The following is a 26,455-nucleotide window of genomic DNA, read 5'->3' as shown; positions in this document are numbered from 1 at the left end:
TAAAAAAGACTAGAGAATACACAAGACTAGAAAATGTTCCGATGCCTGGGAGAGTTCTTTTTTTTTCTCCTAAATACAGTCAAATTTCCTAAAATCTCTGTTGGAAATTCTTTCTGGAGATGTTTACGCATTATCCGTGTTAGTTCAAATTTTCAAACAGATGTCTGTCTTTTTGCAGCCACAAATATGACTAAAATCTACAAAGTTGTTTCAAATACTTGAGCACATGTAGCTGTTTTTATATATATATTTCTTATATCACCTCATGTCTGTTACAACAAATGCTACTTTCCAGCATTTCCCAGAATATTCTGGGCTTTTGAAAACTTACTGGTTAGTGATGTTGCTCAAATGGTGGTCGGAGAGGGAGAAAATAAAAAACAAATGAAACAATATCTCTCCTAGCTCAATTTGAATTCATCCCTCTTTTATAATAAATGCTCTGCACTCCACAGAAACTGAATTATCTTATAGTTGGCAAGAATCTTGGGGAAAATCTCCAAAACTGGTCTCACTCCTGATATTTTTCTTTTGGATTGCAAAGAAAAATAACAAATAGAACACATCAGTATGTTAGATTGGTTTCCATAAACTTTTAAAGCATTCTTTACTAATTTAGCATACAGTCTTTACTTGTGCTAATTTCCAGAAAGTTTATGAATCATCATTTTAATAAATCACTCCTCAGTTTAAAACTTCTGAGAGCATTTCTTGCACTCTTTTGATTGCAGAAATGACAAAGAAAGCACTATGCAAATTTTAAAGATATATACAGTTACATACTGTTCTATAAAAGGAATAGTTTCATGGATCAGGACAGCAAGACAGTATCAATATTCAGCAACACACCTATATTTATTTCTTCCTATTGAAGTTCATGCAGCTTTTATCAGCCAGGCAAGTGCTGGCCAAGTGAGAAAATATTTGACAGTGAAAATGTTCTTACAGTTTAGAATATGGTTCTCTTTACTATCACATATTGATGAATTGATGTTCTGGTATTGGGCTTAAAACTGGATATGCCATTTTTCAGAATAAAAAATAAAAGTTTTGAAGCTTCCTACAGACTATAACTACTGTTAAATTCAAATCCAGTTAAAAGCTAACACTTTCAACTGGAATGAATGGATATTTTTCATTTCTCTTCCTCATCTCTTGCATTATTATTTGTATTTTTTTTTTTGCATAAGCAAACTTAGACAGCATTAGTTACTGATATGCTGTAGTACAGATTTTATTTTCTATTTGGACCAGAAGAAGTTGTGAAGTCTCACCACTGCATCACACACATTGATATTGTCATCATGAGGAGGAAGGGACCGATCCATTGTTTTCATAGAGGTATTTGGCTCCATTGGACTCCTGACAAAATCCTCTTTGGAGCATTTTATCCAGTAAAACATTTTACTATCTCGATGTGCTCAGAACAAACCAACTCTGCTGTGCAACTACCAGATTTGTCTCTTCAATTTCACACTACAGATGCAACCAAATCTACAAATGTTCTAACTTCCTTCCTGCACTCCAATTCCCCTCTACTATTCATCCCTGAACTCCAACAATAAATAATTCCCTAGTAAGAAACTACAATATTCCATTGTTTCGTCTTATTTTCTGCTGTCACATAGAGACAGTTCAGTGTAGTACAGAGGCCACTGGGAAGCCAAGCAGCTTAAATCCTTACAGATATGCCACAGAAACATCAACTTGCTGAAATAAATGCAGGACACAGAAAAAATCAAGTCCAGAAAGCTGGAAAAGGAAGTTCAAGAAAAAGAGAAGTTTGAAAGGTTTGTTATTTTTTTAAGTAATGGATGAGATGGACAACTGTATTTTGGCTGTACTCTATGCATGACAGAAAAGCAATGTGCTAAAGGTCAGTATCCTCTTTTAACAAGAAGTCGTGCAAAACGTAATTCTCTCACTGAAACCTTTTACACAGGCTTTCATATTTTTCTTGTGCAGTGGTCAAAATATGTGTTCAAATGGTCAAAATATGTCAAAATATGTGGTCAAATACTGTGACTTGCATATACTCATATATTTTATATTCAGTTGCTTAACTTGATAGCTTAAGGAAGGATCACTTTTATTTCAGCAGCAGTTCTGCAAAAAAGAACACACCCCCTGTGGCTTTGCCACTGCCTATACAATGAAAAGGTTTCATATAACTAGAAATATGACAGGCAATTGACATTCAAGCTGTACTACAATTATCTAGAAGTGATATTACTGTGACTTAATGATTAAGGGATTAATCTCTATTTTCTGAACAGGGGATTCTTGGGCTGTCTGCTTGGTTTAAATTATAAATTACCAGAAGAGTTTTGCTAGCTGACTGACAAAGTTTCCCTGACAACCATTTTTTTTTGTCCTTGCTTTCTATCATTCACCAATCTCAGACAGAATTTCACCAGAATTTCACCTATAAGATTCTAATGGTGAAACACAAGTACCTTCTCTATGATCCTGAAGGACTAAGTTGCACACTGTGGTTATGATAGAATCCTGTTCATACTTGTTTTTCATAATTCCAGCAGCCTTTAACCAAAGACATGATGGAAACTACACAATGGATAAACGATCTCTGCCTTATCTATTCTTTGCTATATTCATCGAAAAGCAAAGGCGTTTTTTTCCTTGTGTCACTGAAAATACAGTGTGAAAATAGCACAAGGAAGCTCAGGCAACTGGAATTCAAAAAATGTATATTACCCAGAGATACCAAAGCAGGTGAAGAAGAAGGCAATTCCCTCTGCCTGCAAACATGCTAGTGTCAAATTCATGGGCTCAGCTCTAAGCAGCGCTCCATGAAACAAGCGCCTGTTGGAGTCAATCAAGAATGTGTCTCACTGCATTGAGTGTTCAGACCCATGTTCTACTTGCAGAGACTATTCCTATCTGCTTTTGTTAGAAATGATAATACAGTCAATCTGTCTCAGTTCACAAATTAAATCTACAGTTGTTATCGCTGTCTTGCCCTGTTATCTTTTTCTTTCTTTTCTTTTTTCTTTTTTTTTTTTTAATTCTAGCATTTCAGTTAGAGATACTGTTATGTTTACAGGCTGAAACCCTATGCAAGCCTTTAGAAAATTGTTACTGGTTCAAATATTATCATTTATTCCATTATGACATTTGTTTTCAGTTTCTAAAAACATGGTTAGGTCCATCCCATGAGCTGAAACATGCTTAATATCCTGTGATGCGATACAGTTACGATTCACAGACAGAAAAATTAAGAGGCATCAGAGGGCCATTCCACATTACAATCACTGTATGGATGTGTTAAAGGTTGGATTTTGTGATTAATTTGTAGCTGTTTAAATGATGACCCTTTACTGATACTTCAATGATCTGGCAAAGGAAGGTAGTGTAATTGCCAGTTTTCACAGATCATTTAATTCAAAGCAAAGACAGTAAAATATGGACCAAAAATCATTTAGAACATTTTTGACTAACATCAAGGGAAAAAGTTGATTGACTATTATAGTTTCAGACAGAATGAAACTTGCACTTATGAACTGAAAGTATGTACTGATATAGGATATATGCTAAAAAAATCTGGATTTTATTGAGAGACTTCATATGATTAATTACGCATCAATTCTATAGAAATTCTGTAGTCATTCTGACAAGGGCACTATTCATATTACTTTTCTCTTTTAAGAAATTAGGACACAGCTAAAAATCACTACTCTCTAGGAAACAGCGCAAAAGCTATGAAATCATTAAATACCCTTTTGAGGGCATAAATTGGACTGAAGTAGCATAAAGGCTTTGTGCCAAGAAGAAAATTTCATTCTAGAAGAAATATTAAATAGCTTCAAGAATTCTAGTGTCTGCATGTTAGAGACCTTTTAGAAATGGGTTGAAAGTACGCACTGATTTCCTGGGTTTTATTTGTTGTTGTTGTTGCTGTTTTTTTTTCCTCAGTGTGATTATGGTATAGTACCGTATGACACATTTTTAGGTATTATGGTTCACCATTGCCAAATAATACTTTTAAGAAAAATACCCATGCAAAAAGCTTTAGATAAATATAATTACTGCCAAAATCAAACAAACAAAACCTTAGCCATGATGTTTTCATCACTTATACACAGAGGTACCCTATTTGTCACTGAAGGCCTATAAGCTTTCTTAAATTGAACAAGGGAGGAAAAAGAAAACACAAAACAGATACAGATTTTATTATGGACGAATAAACCTCGGTGCAGAGATTGCCAGAGTCTTCACAGACAGCTGGCCAAAGTACAGGGGTTCTCAAATCAAAAGTCAACCTTGTGCTTATCTTTCATCACTGAGCTTTATGAAGATTTTCCTTTCAGTTTATATTTCTCAGAGGTCCACCACTTTCCTATGCTCTTCAAGCCTAATTGCCACAGATTTAAGCACATATTTTTGTAGCATGAGATTGCAGAATTTTAATAATGTTCAGTAAGTAAATCTGTTCCTCATCCAATTTTGGTCTCAGCTCTGAAGAGATCAGGGAAAAGAAGCTGTCTTAACAGATTTTATCACGAACTCACACAAATCAACAAAATCTTAAATGCTGAATCTTACAGAATCAAACTTGTAATGATTTCGCTAATATCCAAGTACAGAGAATAATTGTTCATTAAAACAATTGTAAATGCTCAGTTTTCCTACAAAGCAGACACCTAGTATAAGGAATGTTCAACATTATAAAAGACTTTTAAGTGTCATTTCACATGAGGCCTTCCCATTCCAACAATTCAAATCATCTTATCACACTACACATATTCAGGTCTGTCATGAGCCAGAACTATATAGAATTACAGAAATACTCCTATAACACCCCAAAGCACTATAGGAATGAAGCTAAGGAAGGGCATAACGCAAAAAGTAACTAACTCCACTAGCTAATGGATGACTAATATCACAGATAATTTACATATTAACACTGGAGAAAGATATATGATCTTGTACCATGCAAGCAAAAGATATTAGATGATTAATAAGTAGTTTATTATGTTAGACTTTGTTGGCATTTTGACCTGGCCTGGGTGAGAAGCTAATGTCATTCCCTATATTAGGTGTTATGCTACCAAGCACCCATAGAAAGCCAATTTCCCCATTGCCACCATCTACAAATCAGGTTATCTGGACCTATTCCTCCCCATGAACATGTCTAAGCTCTCAGGCAGCTAACACTAGGTAATAACTACTGTAACAGCTCCGTCATTGAACAGAGAGAACAATATTTTTGATCCTTCTGTTATCCTCCTTGAAAGAAACAGAACATCAGAGAATGCTTTTGCCCACATCTTGCTCAAATCATAGGTGAAAAAGACCTCTTATTGTTCTGCTTGCAAGAGGGCATACAGCAGAAATCATATAGAATAAGAACTGAAAAGTTCATTGACCATACTTGATACCACCTCTTTTTCTCATTTTTGTTTTCTTTTGGAGTTTATCATTGATTTTATATAGCAGTATTTAATTAATCTTGGTTTTCATAGAGGATTTTTACATATACATTCTACTGTAAAATACATCACTTGATTCTGTCAATTACTCAAAAATATAAAAAAACTAGAATAAACTGTATTTCTTTGTACTAATTTATCTGCACAGACCTCTTATTTTCCTACTCCTCTAAGTACAATATTGAGTGTACTACACCCTCCATTTACCATGAAAGAATAACTATATTCAAGATATTTCCTCTGTGAGATTTGGTCAATTTTGTGGTACATTTTACATTTGCTGTAGTGCATGATATATTTGTGAAATCTTCATATGATTATGCATTCCATTAAAGAATGAAAGATATAAGATCTACTAAAATTGAGTTTAGAAGATGTTTTGAAGCTAATTTTGAAAACACATCTCAGTGTGACTTGTTACTTTTGACTAAAAACAAGTCTATACATGAACATCTGTAGTAAATACAAGAAAATTAGGCTTATGAGTAATTTATGAGAGGAAGTACACTGTGATCCAATCAGTAATAAATAAAAGTGAAGATTACAGCATGAGAAGAAGTCTGTGAGCAGAAATTATGCTGCTTTCTGCTAACAATTACAGCCTTTCTTGTTTTTTTTTTTTTTTTTTTTTTGCATTTCAGATTTCTATTAGTTTCAGAGTGGAATGCTTTAATGGGGTCAATGTCCCTTCTTTCTGAAGGGGATGTATTCTGAAATCCTGGTCAATGGGATGAGCTTGAAACTTCTAGATGAACATTGTGGTGCTTCAGAGCACCAGAGTCCTTCTGGATACTTCCCTGCTTCAATATGTTCATATATCCATGTGGTCTACAATTGTTTCCTCTTAATAGCCTTTTGCTTGGCTTTTGGATTGAGAGAAAAACAGTCATCAAGTCTCTGATGGTCATCATAACAGTACTTTAACATGTAAACACAAAGATGAAAAGCCTACATGGATCTAGGTCTCCATGAGCTGTTTTGTCTGTTCTTCAGCACCCATCACAATTCAAATCACTAAATGAATTTTTTTTTCTATATTGAAAAGTTGGGGAGAATCAAAAATTTGTTCTCAGTCTTGAAGCTGACTGAACTGTGTTAGTAATCCTACTGTTCTGGATTTCCATTTCAGGATGTCTCTTCATTATTTATAGAAAATAGGACAAATGACTGATGTATTGAAGAACACTGAACTGACATGGATAGAAATCAGAGCAGTGCTTCAGAGGATATAAAAAAGGTGATTTTGCTGCCTAAACTTGACTTAAACAGAAAAAAAAAAAAGGAATAAAAGGAATATTACAATGATGTTGTGAGATGTTACACAATTGAAAACAGAGAGAGAGCATGCAAAACAATGAATCTTCATGAATGATGAACTCTTCAATCATAAACTCCTCAACTCCTCAATGAGTTCACACAGAGGCTGTTGCTAGGCTTACATATTTCTTTAGCCCAACTACTGAAATGAATAAACATGATTTTCAATATTATTTCCATTTTTTCCATCAATAATCCATCAAAAGAAGAAGGGTGGTACAGTTTTGTTTCTTTAATGTCAGTTGTCTCGATACCAACGTGAATTTTGTGTTGCACCAAACAAAATCTGTTTGTGAAAGGTTAATATGACTATGTATTTAACATTTCTTTATCATGGTTTGCGATTTAGAGGGTGGCCTCTAATCTTCGCTCTTACTTTGTAAGTTTTTGACCTTTATGAGCTAATAAAGTGAGCAAGTAAGTTACAACTAAAATCCTGGGCATTTTGGAATGGTACTTTCAAAACAGTAAAATGAGCTTGGGTAGAATTGAGGGGTTTTTTTTTAATAATTTAAAACTATTTTTAAAAAAGAGGTGACAGGAAAATTCAAGCACCACAATGCAGGATTTACTTGAAAGAGAAGTCATTGACAAAATCTGATAATAAATGATGAGACCATGCAGTAATTTTATGAAAGTATGAAAAATGGCGAGAGATAAATGTTCAGGGCAATAGAATACTGATTGGAAAGCCTCCACAGAAAGATAACAGAACTATTTTTAAAGCTCCATTTTACTTCCAGAGACACAGGAAAATCATTTAAAAAGAGGCTTTCATGCTGATTACTTTAGATCAAAATACAGCCTGTTCAAATGTAGCCAAAAATGTCGTGCAGCCAAGTCGATGTGTTCCAGTGCACTGTGTGTTCATGGATATTCCTGAATATACTGTAGGTACAGCTGGGAAATCTCAGAGATACCCCTTGTCCAGAATTCAGCTATTGGGTTATAAAAATATTTTCACATTTCCTGCAGATGGCTAGATTCTTTTCTTCACTAGTAATTTTAATTCAGAATTCATTATGGACAGCTGCTGGCTCTAATAGAACCTAATTGCTCTTTTACCAGACTCAGCTGCAAGTAGTCAGATTTCCTTTTCCTTTATAGAGTATATTATATATAAACATGGGCGGGGAAAAAAATAACCAATTAACTAAATACATAAGGATAAAATGACTCACTGAGAGCACTGATCAAATAATGTATCAAACTACAGCTTAGGTCAAAGGAAATTACAGGCCTTGTAGGACATGATAATATATGTATGGAAATAATTATCAGCACCAGTATATTTGTAATTTGAGATAACACATGGAAAAGGCATTGCTTCAGTTCAAAGAATCTTATACAAATTACTACATTTTAATAAGGGGCAGGTTATTTCATTGAGCATAAGGTCATCAGTCTCCAGAACAGCTACTCAATGGAAACCATACATCATCTGAAATCAAGGTTTAAGCTCTGTGCCTCCATGGGATAACTTAGTGAGAAAGCAGGAAAAGCTGATTTATTTTGGGAAAGATTTTTTCTGTTTTGTAAAAATAAAATAAGATAAAAATGCTAAGGAATAACTACTCTAACTGAGGCTACAGAAAAAAAAGGGTGCAGCATAAAGGGAGTGCTGTTGGGACGGGCAGCAGAAATGACTAGAGATGTGAAGGGTCTGTCTTTGCCTTCTGAACAAGAAGTGTAGGAGGTTAGAATAGTGTGTTTCAGTCAAAGGATAAACACGAGGGTTAAATGACATATGTATATAAACAAGAAACAGCACGGAAGTATGTCTCTCTCCATTTACCCAATGACAATAATGTAGCATTTAGTGAAATGCAAAGAGAGGCCTTTAAAGTAGAAATAAATAAATATCTTTTAAGACAACATGTCAAACTACTTGTGAGAGGATAATACTAAGATAAGGAGAAAAAAGCAGAGACCAGAGATTTCAGGTTTGTTCTTCAAAGTGTGTATATAATCATTATTGGTAGAAATCACCACAAAGCGGGCCTAAATTAGGCACCAGCCATTTGCTGCTAGGAGGAAATTTTACTGAAATATTGTCTGTTATTGCAGTTTTTGTACTTCCCTCTGAAAGTTCTGTCATTCACCGTGATTGGGGACATGGTGATCTAGAGAGATCTCTGGTCCAGTCAACAACTAGTAATCACTTTGTTGCTTCACAGATTTAGAAAATTATTTCTTTTACCAGAAGCTAAATCTTGCTTTATGCTATCATAGTATCTTGTTCAGGATCTCAAAAGATAATTAAGCCCCGAATCACAGCACTGACGGTGTAAAACCTGCACCACAGACTAAGTGCGAAGCAGAGATGACTTTATAGCATAGGATTGAATTTAATCAGAAGAACCACAAATAGTTATTTTTCATTGGACCTGCATGAAGAAACACTGGTCTTAGTAGTTATTTGTATGCTTCTGAATTTCTGCAATGATTCCATTACACTCATTAAATGTTCATGCTTTTAAACAACTGGAGCACCTCCTGTGCACAGGAAAGATATAACTTAGTTTTCACATAAGGCTAATTTTCTTGGGCAGATCTGATTTTTAACTTAAATTGAAAATCGAAAATGGATCAGCTTCAGTTTGCTGGTGTTTCTTTTCTCAGGAAGTACTTCTGGATCATGCCTAAGAAAGAGTATCTTACTCACATTTTTGTATTTATCAAGGTATCCATATTAGGGATCATAGTTGTTAAGATTCAGACTATTTACATTGAAGAAAAAGGATCAGCTGGGGCCATGTCTGAAATCTGTGAATTTTTGAACCAAGAACTCACTTAGGACAAGGTATACAGGCAAATTAAGTTCCTCCGAAATATTCTGTACTTGTCAGGATCACGGCTTTATCACAGTAACTGAGACTGTCAAGGCAAATGGAATAAAACGAAAAATATAGGCATAAACTGACAGCTTAGTAGTTATATTAAGGGAAAAATAACTTATGTTACAATTACATTCACTACGAATTGAACTGGGACCTGCCTACCTAATACACTTCTCTAAGAAGGCAATCAACAAACAGCTTTTTATGTGTGAACTAAGACTGTGAGAAAAAAACAAAAACAACTGTCTTCCTAAGATATAATGTGACTTATAGCTAAAAGCTAGAGGAGGAATACGGTGTGTTTCTTAGAATATAGATTTCACCTAATACTGTCTAACATGTAGTACTATCCCAATGGCTGCTAGAAGAAGAAGTGAGGGGGAAGGACAAAAAGTTTAGAATATTTGGGGTATTAAATACTTGCAATACTTGTAACACATACTTTTACTGCCTTCTTCTCTTCAGAGCCTTAAGATATCCAGGGGAATGAGGTAGTATCCTGAGCTGTCCTTTTATCATTTTTCAATCTTCTTTGAGAGATTTATGAATACATGGGGGGTGGGTAAATATTTCCCCCCAACCATGAAGAAGGGTAAACACATCAGAAATCTGCTTTTCACCATGATTATAAATTGAACACTCAGTTGGCAGTAACAGTAGTGAGGTTAAAAAGACAGAGAGGTGAAGTAGAACAATCTGTGAATCTCATTTTGGGAAAAATTGTGACCTTGAACAAAATTGGGTAGTATACAAGAGCATATTGCATTTTACTGATTTTTGAAAATTAAACTGCTCTAATTGGTTGAGTTAAAACATTAAGGCAGAGAGTTACTTAAAAAAGTCCCTCGCAGTTTTCCAAGCAATCCAGGTATTTATTTTTGTGATACCAGCATTATCAGTAAACACCAAAACTTCACACAGTATCTTAAGGATATGCCCTTTGATGCTGATACTAAAAAGAAAAAGAGATATTGTTGCATGTAAAGCTTTTATGTACTGTTGCTGAAGCAACTACTAAAGTTTCTGTGATGTTTTTTTTTTTTTTTAAAAGCAGTGGTATGAAGCTCCAAACACCCTCCGGTGCTATTTTATTGTGATCTGATTAGCACCTGTTTGCCTGCACTAATCCAACTTCAAACAAAAACTGGTGTTTTCTCCACTATCATTAGACCACACATTACCGCCTCACCAATGCAGATTCCTAGGGCTTAAGCATTTCTTCTTTTTTTTTTCTTTTTAGTTAAAGAAAATCTTTTTTTTTTTTTTTTTCTAGATCAGCTCTGCAAATTAAGGCAAGTCATGTGGAGATGGCAGCTGTGCTCTGGTATTACTGAACTGCTGCACAGAGGGACGGAAAGGATAGGGGCTTAAAACATAACAATCTGAACTGAAAAAGCATCTACACGCTCCAAGTATTTCTAGCACCAGTGAAAGAAGTTTCAGAAGACTTACTCCTAATGAGCCACGTCAAAAGTTGTGCACACATGACAAAAGGTATCTACAAACAAGATGGGATTGCCAGATATCTTTTGCTCTATTAGTTCTTGCTGGGTCCAGCCTTACCTTTGAGTTAGCTGCTTTTCTCTACCATTTTCACTGACCAAATTTCACACTGAAATAATGGTACTGCTGGTTTTGACAGAATGCAGCTCAAGCAAGGCTCATAGAGTACTGCAGTTTATGCCTAATTTAATTTTTGACGGATCTGGACTTTACCTAATTATCTTTCCTCTCTGTGCATGAAGATTAAAGAGTATAGAATTTTCCTTGAAAGAAGAGCACCGTGGCATTATGCATTTATATTACTACTACAGACTTTTTTTTCATGCAGGTAGTCCTACCAGCATAACTAAATACGAAATCTGAATTTAGATAAGGCCCTGATGTTAATTTGGGAGCTTCTAGCCAATCTTTTCAGCAATCACCTGTGTATTCTCCTTTAAAAAGATGTAGTTTTAATTATCTTTTAATTATCTTCTTATCTCAAAAAATGAGTACCTGTTCTGCATAAGCAAAAGCCTTGACTGTTACATATGACTTTTAAAAATGTTTTTGACACCTGTATTAGGTTCAATTTCAACATTACACAGGTGGCCAAACGGTTAATTTTCAAAATGTGGATGTGTGAATGACATGTGAAGATCTCTCTTTCATGGACAACAATCACAAATAACTAATGAGGTTATCATATATGCTAATCATATATTTTGCACCTGCTTTTGCTCTGGTTACACAAAACTTCTCATCAAGATTTGCACTTTGATTTGGTAGACTTCCATTTATCAACACATGTCCTGTTAAATCAGGTAATTTTGCGTGATGATTCTTATTTTGTATGCCCCGTGCTCTGGGTGTCCCTGCTAGTTTGGACTAGATGATCTCTAGAGGTTCCTCCCAACCTCAACTGGTCTGTTATTCTGTGATTCTGTGATTCATGGGTAAATTCATAATTTAAGACTTTTTACTGGGCAGGGCTCTATAAAGAAAATGCATTCAAATATCTTCAGTGTGCATCTTCAGCTGTCATCTATCTTCACCACAGTTTTTACAATAATTAGGTAAAATATTATGTAAACCACTCAGACATAAAACTAGTATTTCCTAGGAATAGGATATTAAAATAGCTTATCTGGCACTGAGGCTTTGATTCAGATAGATCTTGGCTCATACTCTTGAACCACATCTTCAACTACAGAATGTATATATATATATACCTTCAAAACCTCAAAAAACCCAGAAAAATTTGTTATTCTCTTAAAATAAAGAGGAGGTGAACTGAAATATAACTGTAGGTCAATATTAAAGTGCATATGAAGAACAGGGTAAGGCAAAGGTCAGAAAAAAAAACTTCCACTTACAAATTCCACTTACAAAACCCACCTTTAAAAAGAGAATAAATATTGTATTTTACTCTCCCAGGGTCAAAACGTGGCCTAATAGGCCCAGATACGTAGGTCAGCTATTCATTCTTTATTCAGGCAGGCTGCTTTTACCAGGGATCAGCCCGAATCAAAAGTGAAAAGAAGCGCAGCTGTTGAGCAGTAAGAAACTCCGACTTAAATTCAGATATTTCATGGAAAAATAAGTCTTCTCGGTTTTTAGTTGCCCAATAGCTTTTATTTTCATTTATTCTGCACTAAAAACTCTGTAGGAAAATTCTTCAACAGCTTTTTCATATTTATTTTTACCAAATGTATTTTGAAAGGTGAAAACCTCTATATTTATACTTCTACAATATGTCTTTATTATGATTTCCTGAGCTTTAGCAGTTTGTTAGGTACTGAAGGAAATATAAAGGAAGGTATTAGTCCTGTCACAAATGTCTTGTGTTCACCTGTGTATCTGGCATTCCTAATATCTAGTAAACTTGGATTATTCCTTCTGTTTCTGTCAGTGGGACAGTGGGAAAAGCACTTGGCAAGGACAAAGGATACAAGATTTGGCTTTGTGCTATATTGACTTGCTCTGATGGAGGAAGTTTGGAATATTTTTAATATTTGAATGATGGTAGGTAGATAAATTTTAATAAAAAGATGAGGGGGGAAACCTGAAAACAAAAAAACAAAACAGGAGACTTTGATAAACAAGACCTCGGAAGAAGAGGGGAAGAAAAAAAAAAGGAAAAGGAAAATAGGGCTGTTTAAATGGCTGCAGAGATGGAAAGGTAGAGACGAAAACTGAGAGGTTTAGGTTTGTCAAGAGCAGCAGGGAAGAGTGACTACTGGAAGACATGGAAATCAGTGAAAGTCAATGAATGACAAAAAATGGCACAAGAATGTGTCTTTCTAGAACGACAAATGTTTTTCAGAAAACTGATAAGATACTTAGGAGCACATTTCATTCTGAAAATTTCATGCAGAGGAAAGAAAATAAAAGGTGGAATTGCAGAGACATTGTTGGAACTATGGCATCTGATTCAGCCAAATGGCAAACAATAGCAATTGCAGTGTGGGTCAAGATCTGCAGGACAGAGCTGTAAAACTGAGGGACAGAAACAGAACCTAATTAGAGAACGCCAGGTAATAAAAAGTAGTTCAGACACAGTGGCAATCAAATTGGAAACTAGAGAGATGAGAGGCAAAGGAAAGAGTGGAACGGAGAAATTTACAAAGTGAGCCATGAAGAAGAGGAGAAATAAAATTTTGAAAGAAGATTCTAAGAAAAAGAAGAAAAAAAAAAAGAAAAAGAAAAAGAAAAAGAAAAAGAAAAAGAAAAAGAAAAAGAAAAAGAAAAAGAAAAAGAAAGAGAAAAAGAAAAAGAAAGAGAAAAGGAAAAAGAAAGAGAAAAGGAAAAAGAAAGAGAAAAGGAAAAAGAAAGAGAAAAGGAAAAAGAAAAAGAAAAAGGAAAAAGAAAGAGAAAAGGAAAAAGAAAGAGAAAAAGGATCCTATGCAATATTTGCTTATTGTTTAAATTTAAGCACAAGATGAAAATTTTGCTCAGCTTGAACTGAAATGTTTGGGCACTTCCTGTATCAAAAGGGATTGTTTTTCATGCATCTGAATGAATGAGTATCTATTAGCACAGAAAAAAAAAAAAAAAAAAACTGTGCTGATGCTCTGCCAATGTCCCTCTTCTAGCTTTTATTTTTTAAAATGATTTTGCAATGTCAGATCCAAAAAGACAAAAGAGTACGGATCACAAAATGCTATGTTCCTATAATATGTCTGAAAAACAAAAGCTGAAAGGAGACACTCTCATTAACACTATCACTGTAAGAAAGGCTTTAGCCAGTGATTCCTGTTGGTCTGTTAGTTAAACGATCAGCAGCGCCTTAATACTGGCAAGTTAACAAGCACATTTGTAAACTTTGGACTCACTGCAACACTGGCTGCTACATGTCCTACCACAGCAAAATTTTTAAAGGAGTTCAGAATTATGATGCAAATTTGTAAGTAAATTGGCTTTACTATTTCTTCTTCTCATAGAGAAATTGATGAGAATGGGATTTAAAAGGTTGGCTGGGATACTGGAATATGTGGAAGGCTCATTTTAATGGAAGAATTGATGAAATGCCTGAATTCCTAACATCTCAAAAAGCCATGTATAAAGCAATGAGCTTCGACAAATTTACTATCAGGTTATACATGCTATAAGATAAAGACAAAAAAAAATATGAAAATGGAAGAAGAAATATCTTAAGAAGCATAGAATCACACTAACTAAACCTAATTACTATTTTCACTGAAATTGCATGCAGAACCAATGACAAAGAGAACAGCATGACCTTGCACACCACCTATATCACTGAGTAACAATGAGTTTTTATTTTATTTCATCTTTCCCAGTGACTTCCCTTGTATCTCTTAACAATTAATTTAATTTGTTTATTTTTGTTTTGAGAGAATTAAGGTAATTATACCAACTTATCAGCCTTATACCAACTTATCAGCCAACTTATCAGCTGGGTTTTAAGGTTCTCTCTCCCAAAGGTTTACTCCAGGACTTTCAAAAAATTCTCATCTTTTCCTCATTACTTTCTCATTCTCATTCCCTTGTATCTCTTAACAATTAATTTAATTTGTTTATTTTTGTTTTGAGAGAATTAAGGTAATTATATCAACTTATCAGCCTTCCCAGAATGGTAGGATTCACTTCTCTGATTAATTTTTATTTTGATTTTAGGCATAACATCTTTGTTTGGTCTTTGGAGCTATGCTCTGTGTGTATCAAGCTGAGTAAATTATAGCATTATATACTGCCAGTATTAAAAGACAATGAAATATTTCTAAGAACCCATAACTAGAGCTCCAGGAAGATCCAGGTCCATATAACAAACTGCAGAACTGCACCTATTTTATTACTTATAATTATTGCATTTGCCTAACCCTGTCACTTCAATATGCATTAAACATCTATCCACTCTGTTTTATAATCTCTTCTGAACAGTCTGTGCCTTTCAGCATTTAACTCCTGCTTATTTTATTTTCCCATTGATTTACCTGTCTTATTTACAGGAGCTTCCTTTTATCACCTTAGAAATGTTTACATAACTTGCTCCTTTGGCTGGACAAAACTGAGGAGGAGGGGGATTCTTATACTGCAATTCTCACAGTTCTTATTCCTCAATTAGTGACTGATAAAAACAAGACTCTTTTTCAAACATGTTTAGCATATGTAGCATCAGTGAACATGGAAAAGCCCTTAGACTTATTGAAAAAGTATCCCAAAATGAACGCCACAAAAACCAGTAGTCTTAGAACGTTGAAGGGGGCAGCTCAGAAGGCTATGCAAAATTTGCAACACAGTTCTGCAAGAAAGGGAGTCTGGGAGGCATCTCACCCATTTTTGTCATAATAGGCGGATACATCCTGGTGCTGTTATTATTATTAGCTGGGTTTTAAGGTTCTCTCTCCCAAAGGTTTACTCCAGGACTTTCAAAAAATTCTCATCTTTTCCTCATTACTTTCTCATTCTCAGAAGCTTAATTATTAAAGGAAGTGCAGTTGTCCTCTACAGGACTTATCACTTCTTTGGATGCCCAGGGAGGTTTGCTGGATGCATTATGAAGCACATATTTCTCTGGAATGGAGCTCATGCTGTTCCCTTCATGGTTCCGCCTTTTCAAAGTCCTAAACTTTAGGGTTTAACCTTGGATATGGATTGATGTTTCTACCTACATTTTTACCTGCCAATAAAAGTCGCCATTTATCTTTCTTAAATTTCATGCTTTTTACTTTAATGCACATTATAAAATATTTCAAAGACATTTTATCACTCAAAACACACTTTATTCCACGTGCAAGCTCATAAGACAGATTTCTTTTTCAGGTAAGCTTCTGATTGCCATAGATAATTGTATATGCTTCCCACAGGCCAGTGTCATCCTCTCTCCTTGCAGACCTTTAGCAACCACCTACCTTTCTGACTTACTCAAAAGCCAGAGACATAAAGATTTTTCAATGGTAAAACCACTGTGAAACCTTATTACAGCAGTAATTCCAAAGGAAGACCATTTTTTTGATGTTAGGTAACATTGACATAAAATAATTTTAGATGCTTTGATAGAAACCCTGGGCCTACCTGCAATGTACAACCATGGGTCCAGCATCAGGCGGATTACAGGTTTTGACTCGTCGCAGGAAAGCTAAGAATGGTGTAGGGTGTTCGGGAACACCGTGGTCAGGCCAGGCAGTGAACTGGAATTGCCTCACTTCTCTTTTCTCACTTGAACCATTCTGTGAAATAGAACAACTTCATGAAAAAAGGACGATTTGGTGTAATGTTAACACTTTTGAATGAGATGACTAAACAGCCAGGAAAGAACACTTAAATCACACCAGAACTACAGAGAAACTCAGCACTCAGCTCTGACTAAGGGGAAATATCTATTATATTCTAAATTGCAGGTTTTATGGCTCAAACAACATAAAGATTTTAGCTATACTGCACAGTAATGCAGTACAACAAGTGCCGGTGCCTCAGCTAATTTTTCATTTTTAAAAATACATTCTGATAGCAGAAGAACTATTTAATTCTTCAGCACTGCCAGTAGGATCAAGATTTAAATAAATCCCCAATAGACCTGATTTCATAAAAACAGATTTGTGTTGAAAATAAAAAGAGAGAGAGAAAAAGGAGAAAAAAAAAAGAAAGAAAAAGGAAAGGAAGAAAGGAAAGAGGAAGAAAGTAAGAAAGGAACAGGAAAGAGGGTAAAAAGACAGAAATGACATACTTTGTAAAGTGCAAATGTACGAACGCAATATGTTGCCAATTCAACAGTGTCTAAGAGGGTCACTTGGATTAGACCATAAGTTTCTGTGCCTCTGCTTGGCCAATACTGATCACACTTTACCTGCAGTGAAAAAAAAAAAAAAAAAAGTAATTATTTCCTATATTAATGCTATCATTTGTTACATACTCATACGAATATTTCTGCAAGCTTTTAAAGTATGTGGAATGATTCTACAATGATTCTATAGTAGATATATTTATATAGTATAGTATTTGTATACAGTTAGCAGACAATCAGAAAATGCCCATAAGTATCTACAGCTAAAGAAAATTCAATTTATAATGGGTAAAGATCTGACCCAAGTCTGCATAATTCCCCTTTTATATTCCAGAATTTAATAACAACACTAATCCAGTAATGCCTGATATACGAGTTTTGAATATTTGTCATATTTCATCTATTTTGAACATTTCATACTAGTCTCAGTACATATAAGCTGGTCTTCTGATGTTAATAGGAAACACACTTAGTATGTATAGAAATACGTCTCAGTGAAACACTGAATTCATTTGGTGAGAAGTAATTTTAATAAACAAATAAAATAGCATGAAAAAATATCAAGTATATCATGAGAAAATATAATTTCTTTCTCAGTTCAGTGTTATGAAACATATAAGGAAATTGCATTCACAGACATTTAAAAAACATGGTTTGATAGAGTTCATCAAATTTTAAAAGGAACAGGACATTTATTTCAGAGATGTCTCCATCTCAAAACTCTGCTGCTCAGAATATTAACATGCTGAAAGAATACTGTAAAAGATGACGCATAATAGAACCATATGTTTATCATATTTTCTGAGGCTTGATAATATGTTTCAGTTAAAAATACTATTTAGGATGTAAACTACTATGGAAGAGGAATGCTGATCCTCTAAAACAATCATATTTCAGTGACAGGTATGTAGAACAGAGACAGGCAGTTTCATATGGCTGTTGAGAATATAAATTCTCATCTCTATATTCAGCAGAAAAAACTCTGATCATTTAAGTAGGTTATCTGTAGATGTAAAAAACTGAAACATACTTTATATGAAATGATTGCTTAAGTAAGAAGTAAAATAACAAGATATTTGCTGATATTTGATTTGTTCCACAAACTTTAAAATGTAATTAATAGCATGTATAATTAATATTATGATACTAACAGAAATTAGATAATTCCTGATGACATTTTCTGAAATACTGAAAGAATAAATATTTGCAATAATTCACGAATATCAGTGGTTAATTTGCTGGATTCTCAAAGCTGAAAGAAACCACTGTGTGTGGCCTTCCACAAAAGAGACAAAATGGTACATGTTCAGCTGAGTTAATTATAGCTGTATTAAATCTAGTTTCACTTTATCATCAACATAAACACAGTATAACTTGGTTAGCTGTATTTTTGTCAAACAAAATGTGGCCTAGCCATATTTCTTGTAGGATGATATCTTATATTTCCTCATGGAAAAAAAATGATACATAAAAGCTGTTTTTGTAATCTTATCAACCCCAGTTTTTGTATAAACCTCTGACTAAACCTATTTGGGTCTGGACAACTTTAAAAAAAGATGAATAAAATTTAAATAACTCTTAATACTACCTTTAATTAAACGAGTATAACACATGAATTTCTTGATGTGTTTTTGCACAACAGAAAACATGTATCTCCTCTTCGACCCTCAGAAAGCTTCCGCTTACAAATCAGACACCTGTAGAAGCAGTGACAGCTTCCAGAAAGCCTTAGAAATCATCCATCTTTCTCACTGAAAATACTTGATAAAAGCAGCTTTGGAGTGTAAGAGAGAAATTTATGTTCAACATTAAAAAAAGGAATTGTATAAGTTAAATAAGTACAACATCTTTAAAAATACTTGTTTATGTTTTCTCATCCTTTCATCATGGCATCATTTAATGCTATAACCAACAGGTAATAATTTTGCAAGATGTTTATTCTCCAGGTTCAGATATTTTCTAACACATTTCCATCTGTAACACTATTTGTAGAAACACTACTGGAGATATAGAAGAGAGACGCAGGAAGCACAGTAACCTAATGTTAAACTGATATTCAAATTTAAAAGCCTGTTCTAGACAAGAAAGTTGTTCCTTTGTGAACTGGAAGAAAATTAACATGCATGCTCTTTTCTATTAGGTGTATATTTTACTTTTTTTTCATCTGCTAGATCTCTTAATCAAAACTCCAACCATTTTGCAGATATTCCAAAATATTTTCTGTGAAAGCTAGTTGACGCAGAGGCTTTCTGCTGGAAGGCAACATTAACTGTTTCCATAAAAACACAACTTCTAGTCTAGAGCATTAATTATTTTTAATTGAAAAATGATGAAAATAAGTAGCAATGTTTTTTAGACCGAAAAAAAATGATTTGGGACTTACTAGGATTTGATCTTCCAGACAAGAGCATACAAAGTATAAGTTGATGGAAATAAATCTCTTTTTTCCTTTTGGTCCTTTTCTCAGAACAAGAGGTCTTCCTGAAAGATGTGCCCATACCTGCCTCCCACACTCTTGCACTCTGCGATCATAAAGCTTACATTCCCAATACTCCTAACAATTTAAAGTTCAATTTATCTTTGTAAGAGATTAGAAGGAGGTTTTTCATTAGACTTCATCAGCAGAATATCAAATAAAATAGCCCACTTGCTGATATGCAGCACTTATTTTTTCAGAAGATTCATATGTTGTTTTTTTTCAGATGAAAAATTTCCCAAACCTCTCTTGTTATCAAAAATTTAGTAATAAATTTTGAAAATGTTTTCCCCTCTTTTTTTTTGTTTTAGCTCTTTGGTCTGTGCCTAGCTTTCTTGTAGAAAAGCAATTTATTTCTCATTCATTTATGTTATTTGGAAAATAGACAATTTTAATCTGTTAAGGCATGATGATGGTAAAGTACTTCCTCCTCCAGAAACACACACTACAGAGTTTATTTATTTACAGAGTTAGTTCATAATACGTCTTTGGTGGATTCCATGGTCATCAGCCTCTTATCCATCAATTCCCATTCCCAAGTGCTGATCTTTTTTTTCCACAGTGTATTCACATTTACCCCATGAAAGCTTTGCTGTCCCCCGAACATTCATAAAGAAAACAGCTTTCACCAGTAATTCTCTAATGTTTGCTTGTCTGTCATTAATGATGGCAAGATGAATGAAATAAATACATCAGGAGGAAGGTACTCGCTGTTGATTTCCAAGTGTGCTTTTTAAAGACAAACTCAATTACAAGTAATGACAGGCCTACCACTTAATTCTGCTTTCACTATCTCAACATGATAGGTTGCATATTGCCAAAATCGCTTTTTCTGGGATGAGATTAGTTCTCAAAGGACTAGTGAATGTATTATGAAATCTCCTAAGACCTTGGTAACAGCTGTAACTAGAACACATAAATAATGATAGGCACATTCTTTTAGCCTGAATACTCTCTGCTCCTCTAACATAAACACATTTTCTTTCACTACAATTCTTCTACACAGATCATCCAAATCCTTGCTTTTCATGGAATTATGAGCATTCACTGTAAGAAAATCAGTAAGAAAATGTAAATGCTTTCTTCTTGATTAAAAATGAGAAGACTGCGACCATTTCAGACTTGAGGAGTTTAAATATCTACAGAGTCCCTAAAAGTATTCATGGGGTATTCACACTTCAAGAAGTCACAGACACTACAGAGGGTGCTGTCTTGCATCAACAGAGCTGAAAGAAGCATATTTCCATATGAATATAAGCATACAAAAAATTCCTGACATTCAAGGGTAAAGAAATAATTTTCCAGTATAAAGATCTACCATTCAGGCTGAAAAACTCCTTCAGCTTATTCTTAACATGTGAGCCAGCTGTTCCAGCCCATCTGAGATTACAAGGACAAAATGCAGTTCAGGAAAGAAACAGAAAATGGATAAAAGGCAGATTCATATGATATATCCATTGCTGTGAAATCAGCATGTAAATTATATTAAATCTAGAATAAAAAATAACAACATTATATAACAAACTTCTTTCCTTCACATTAATATTCTTTCACAGAGAAGAATTCCCTAAGAGATTTTCAGATGGTCTTGCTTCAGAAAGAAGATATTTCTGAAATGATGCTGAATTATGCTAATAAATGTGCTATAGTATTTTATATATATATATAAATATAGATTGATACAGATAAAGACAGAAAGCAGTGTTCCCAGTTATTCAAGGAAGCTTCGCCTGAAACTCTAAAAGGACCAGATTGGTGCCTTGTGCCATTCAGGACATGTTTTTTCTTCAAACAGTTGCCACTCTGAAGTCATTTTCCTTTTCACAACAATGCCTTGCCCTCTAAAGATTAGGGTGATGTCAGTCTCAAAATCACAGAAGCTGATTTTAGTACATGAGATTGCAATGCAACCATTTTAATCACATATTTGTTTAAACACATGTTTGAGGCTGTATTGGAGTAAGATTTGGCCAAATATCGCTCACTGAGTATACGTGAAGATATTACATCAGCACCCTACGGGTTGTATCATCATTCAAAAAGTTCACCTAAACTAGGTATTTTGAGTTTAAAAATGGGATAAGAAATAGGCACCTCTGCAGTGTGAAAAAAATCTATTTCAATCTTAGTTATAGCATCTTGAAATAGAAGTTCAAAGCATGATTTAGAAATAACATAAATGAATTTTAAGCTAATCAACTTAGAGTAAACTTTAGTCCTGTAGTAAGTCTGAAAATCAAGCCTCATTACATTCTTACTTTTCAAAATTTTTGAGACATGATTAGTAGGCTAACAGTTAATACGAAGAGATAATTGATAATTAAAAAGATAACCCCCAAACTATTTCCAGTCCAATCCTTAAGACTGAGTGTAGCACGGTTATTAAAACAAAAGGAAAATGATATTAAAAGGAATCTTGAGCATGCTTTAAAATCAATTCTCTTAACTTTCATTATCATCATTATCTATACAAGCCAAGAATAGTTTAAAACTGTAACACCAGCATCAACGAAAAATGCCCTTTTTGAACACTTCCTAGCAGCAGGAAAGGCAAGATCTTGGTGAACCACAGTAATAGAGAGATTTTGAAGAATGAATCTGTCAAACAGTTAAGTACAACAAGACTTTCCAGACAGGTAAACCCACCAATCTGAAGCATAAATAAAACTCTTTCAAGCAAAATGTATATCATGCAGTTGATACTGACTGCTAAGATCCCCTGGAAAAAACAGTCTTTTATCAACATCTGGCTTGAGATGAAAATAACTTGAAACTGATGGAAAAGATTCTCTGTGAGAGACTATTTCACAAAGAATATTCTCATTCACATAGACCTTTCTGAAAAAAAATGAGTTTTTCTGAGGTATTTCTTACCACAAATAAAAACTGGTCTTGAGTCTTTCAACAAAATCTTCCACATAAGTCAATTTGGGGCTATTTTACTGAAAATTTCTCTGTTAGTTTACTGACTCTTTCAACACTGAGATTCCTGAAAAACTATCCTGAGTGTAGTCATAGAGTGCAGTACTAAAAGGAATGATAGATAATCATTATGACTAGAAAAAGAAATATAAAGTATTTCCAGGCTTGAAAAGAAAGGTGACAATTTCCATACTCTTCATGTGGCATAGTTTCTCTTTGCTCAATTAAGAGACTAGGTAGTGCTGCATCTTTTACTTCAAAATTTTAAAAAAATAAACAAGGCAAACAAAGACAAATTATGCAGCTACAGTACAGTTTTGATTACACCACTTGCTACACAGATGCCTCGGAGAACCCTATTTTTCACAAACTGTCAGTTTATCCCCACAGCAAAGAGAAACCACATAATTTATAAGTATATAAGCATAAAGCAAAAACTAGATGGCAAAATCAGGTAATGCTGTATCATTTCCAGCAAGACACACTAGTCTAAACAGTTCTTTAAAGCTTATAGTGGAAGACACTGCTGCATTCATAACCTTTTTTTGCTCTCCTAAATACAAAGCAAATGCAATTCTTTCTGACTTTCCCTACACATGATTTCTTTACCCTCTGATCATTATTGTTCTTTTCTAGCAACATCTTTTCACCCAGGGCATTTATTCTGCATGGTCTCAAGCTCCAAATGCATGTAAGCAAAGCTAATTTTAGTCTGGAATAGCCAGAAATGGCATGCCAAAACCTGCTTTCAGACATATATAGTGGTGTTCTTGCATTTATCATCACACAAAAATTACCCCTGCTTTTAACACTGCATTTGCACAGTCCTCCCCCTCCCTCCCTCCCTCCCTCCTCCTTCCTTCCTTTCTTCCTTCCTTCCTTCCTTCTCCTCCTTCCTTCCTTCTTTCCTCCCTCCCCTTCCTTCCTTCCTCCCTTCCTTCCCCCTTTCCTTCCTCCCTTCCTTCTTTCCTTTCCTCCCTCCCTCCCTTCCTTCCTTCCCTTCCTCCTTCCTTTCCTTTCCTTTCCTTTCCTTTCCTTTCCTTTCCTTTCCTTTCCTTTCCTTTCCTTTCCTTTCCTTTCCTTTCCTTTCCTTTCCTTTCCTTTCCTTTCCTTTCCTTTCCTTTCCTTTCCTTTCCTTTCCTTTCCTTTCCTTTCCTTTCCTTTCCCTTCCTTTCCTTTCCTTTCCTTTCCTTTCCTTTCCTTTCCCTTTCCTTCCCTTCCCTTCCCTTCCCTTCCCTTCCCTTCCCCTTCCCTTCCCTTCCTTCCCTTCCCTTCCCTTCCCTTCCCTTCCCTTTCTCTTTTCATTTTCTCATAACAGTCTGAGATTTAGTTGAGGTATCTTCTTGACACAGTCAAAACAAGGCCAGGAAAAGAGATTCCACTTTACTGGGGAATGTGGACTGTGCCAGTACAGACTTAGGATGATGTTCCTTGAAGTGGCATTATAAGAACTAAACACTTTGGACTGACTGAATCTTGATGAAAATTGAGCACATTCTGCCCCATGCCTTTGAGATTTGTTCCATGATGAAGAGCCATATGGGTGAGCTTTACAATTGTGACAAGGGAACTGGTGACACACCCACTCCAGCACTTACAACAATGTAGTAATTCCTGGATTGTAGCCAGGGCATTCTGTTATAGTTAAAAAAAAAAATGCAGTACAAAACCTACACATTTTTATTTTAGTTTTGGTAAATCTGGATAACACATAGAGTACAAGTGTTCAGGTTTTTATGTTTTTTTTTTTTATGTTAATTAACAAGCTCTCACTCATTCTCATTCTGGCTTATATCTTAACATACCAAGAATATTAAAAAGTTGAAATAAAATTCATATAATATGTTATGGATAGGTAAGTTACTGGTTTAACATTAAAAATTTCTAAATAACAATGATAAAACTGCGCATAAGAGATATATTTATCTCTTCTTTTGTAAAAAGCACAATTAGTGGCAAAGAATGCCATTTCCAACATGGGCTTTATCCTGCTAACATGTCTGCTAGGACAGCTGCTAGCTTATTTCCTACTAGGTAAAAATACAGTTTTTTATTTTTTTTTTTTAGTTACTGCAGTAAGTAGATGTAATTTTTATTTATTTTCTTAAATTTCAATGGAGATTTCACAACTTTTCCAAACACATTTTTACATACCTAGGCTGTCCAATACAATGTATCAGTTCATTTTTTTTTTTCATTAATCATTTATGTTTGGTCTAAATTGCAGTGAAATACAGGTTCACTTGCGTGCATGTTGTGATAATACCCACATTTGGTCAAGGAGTCATTAAGAGCACATACTAATGACTTGTATTCGTAATAGTGAAGATGATTTTTTGTCATCTCTTCTGCCTGGCTTGGGACAGGTGAGATTCAGCTGACAAAATTCCAAACAAAAACAATAAAATGTGAAAGGTTGCAAGGTTCTCTTTTACGGAAGATTCCTTATAGGCAAACACATGAGAAACAAATAAACTCTAACATCTCTATTTTATGTCTCAGCTGTAAACTGTATATTCTCAAAGCTGAAGTCAGTCAGACATCTAACACACGTTAATGAACCATCTCTGCTTTTGCAGATGCAATTAAAATCCTCATCATTATCTATGTAGCCTGGGTTAAAAAGGCCGATATCCGCTGTAGGACTAAACAAAAAAAAAAGCTAGCTAAACAGGAACAATGACATGAAGACGGAAAGTAGATGAAGACCCAGAGAGAAATGATTTTGTCTTGCAGCAGGAATAACAATTAGGCTGCCAAGACACAAAAGCAGTCAAAAAGGAGTCAAAGGAAGAAGAAAAACAAAATTACTGAAGACCTTCATCTCTATTAGAACAGACTTTTCATTTCATGTTTGAAATTTACTTGGTGTCCTCCTGTAAGAATATGCTATATCATAATGATGGCTTAAGAAAAAACAACAGTATCTTGTCATCATATTCCATTCCTGCATAGGGATTTCCCCCATTGCTTCACTACTAATTACATTATTTGGAGCTGCTGTATTAGCGGGAGAAGAGGTAACCTGTATGTCATTCAGAGCTGCAGACTCCGTTTATATTAGATTGGAGATGGAGTATGTACTAGCTTCATGGTATCTGATACACTAAATTTGAGTGCGCACTACTCAGTCCATCTATGAACAAAGAACGAGCTAAATTATGCACAAAGTAATACACAACTATAAGCATCGAGTACACAGACACCACATTGACTAGATTTTCTAGTTTCTCATTACACTCAAGGCCTGTACTGTTACTGCATGCTAATTGCTTGTGGAGGTGATTACTATTCTGATCAGTGCTTTTTAGGGCACAGTCAGCAAAGAGTAGAGTTATTTTGAAACTTCACCAAGCAATTAGTGAAGAGAATGGATAGAACTGCATTTAGTTACATCAAAACATCTTTTTTGACTATTTCTAGGCTGTTTGTGGCCTGCAGTATTAAGATAAACTCTCAAGTATTTAAAGTAGTACACCTTCTGCAATGGACGGCTTATTAAGATCAGGTTTTGGCTTAGCACTGATGCAATTTAGCAGCAACTTTATTATATAAAGAGCAATTAGTGAAGAAATGGGCAGGATTTAATTTGCTTAATTCAAAACAACTTTTAGTACCTCGACTATCCAAGGCCTGCAGTGTCAAGATAAAATGAAGCATTCCGATAAAATTACCTTCTGCGATGTATTATTAATTGCCAACAGGTACACACAGGCAGTGG

The 26,455-nt window shown here is 34.7% G+C and overlaps 1 protein-coding gene across 1 annotated transcript in view; it reads right to left on the bottom strand.

Annotated features, from left to right (window-relative positions):
* LOC104564589 (protein tyrosine phosphatase receptor type D) overlaps nucleotides 1-26,455 on the bottom strand; it is a 106,299-nt gene that overhangs the window by 16,451 nt on the left and 63,393 nt on the right. Inside the window, exons 13-14 of the mRNA XM_088538757.1 lie at nucleotides 17,280-17,399; nucleotides 16,628-16,782 (exon numbers count right to left, since the gene is read on the bottom strand). Coding sequence (XP_088394883.1) covers nucleotides 16,628-16,782; nucleotides 17,280-17,399 — 275 coding nt within the window. The remainder of the gene's footprint in view (nucleotides 1-16,627; nucleotides 16,783-17,279; nucleotides 17,400-26,455) is intronic.

The sequence above is a fragment of the Tinamus guttatus genome, unplaced genomic scaffold, assembly GCF_059628265.1.
Source record: "Tinamus guttatus ecotype Peru unplaced genomic scaffold, ASM5962826v1 Tinamus_guttatus_pri_ptg001156l, whole genome shotgun sequence".
Taxonomy (NCBI): Eukaryota; Metazoa; Chordata; class Aves; order Tinamiformes; family Tinamidae; genus Tinamus; species Tinamus guttatus.
Note: the sequence above shows the minus strand (reverse complement) of the source record. Positions and strands in the feature narration are given on the sequence as shown.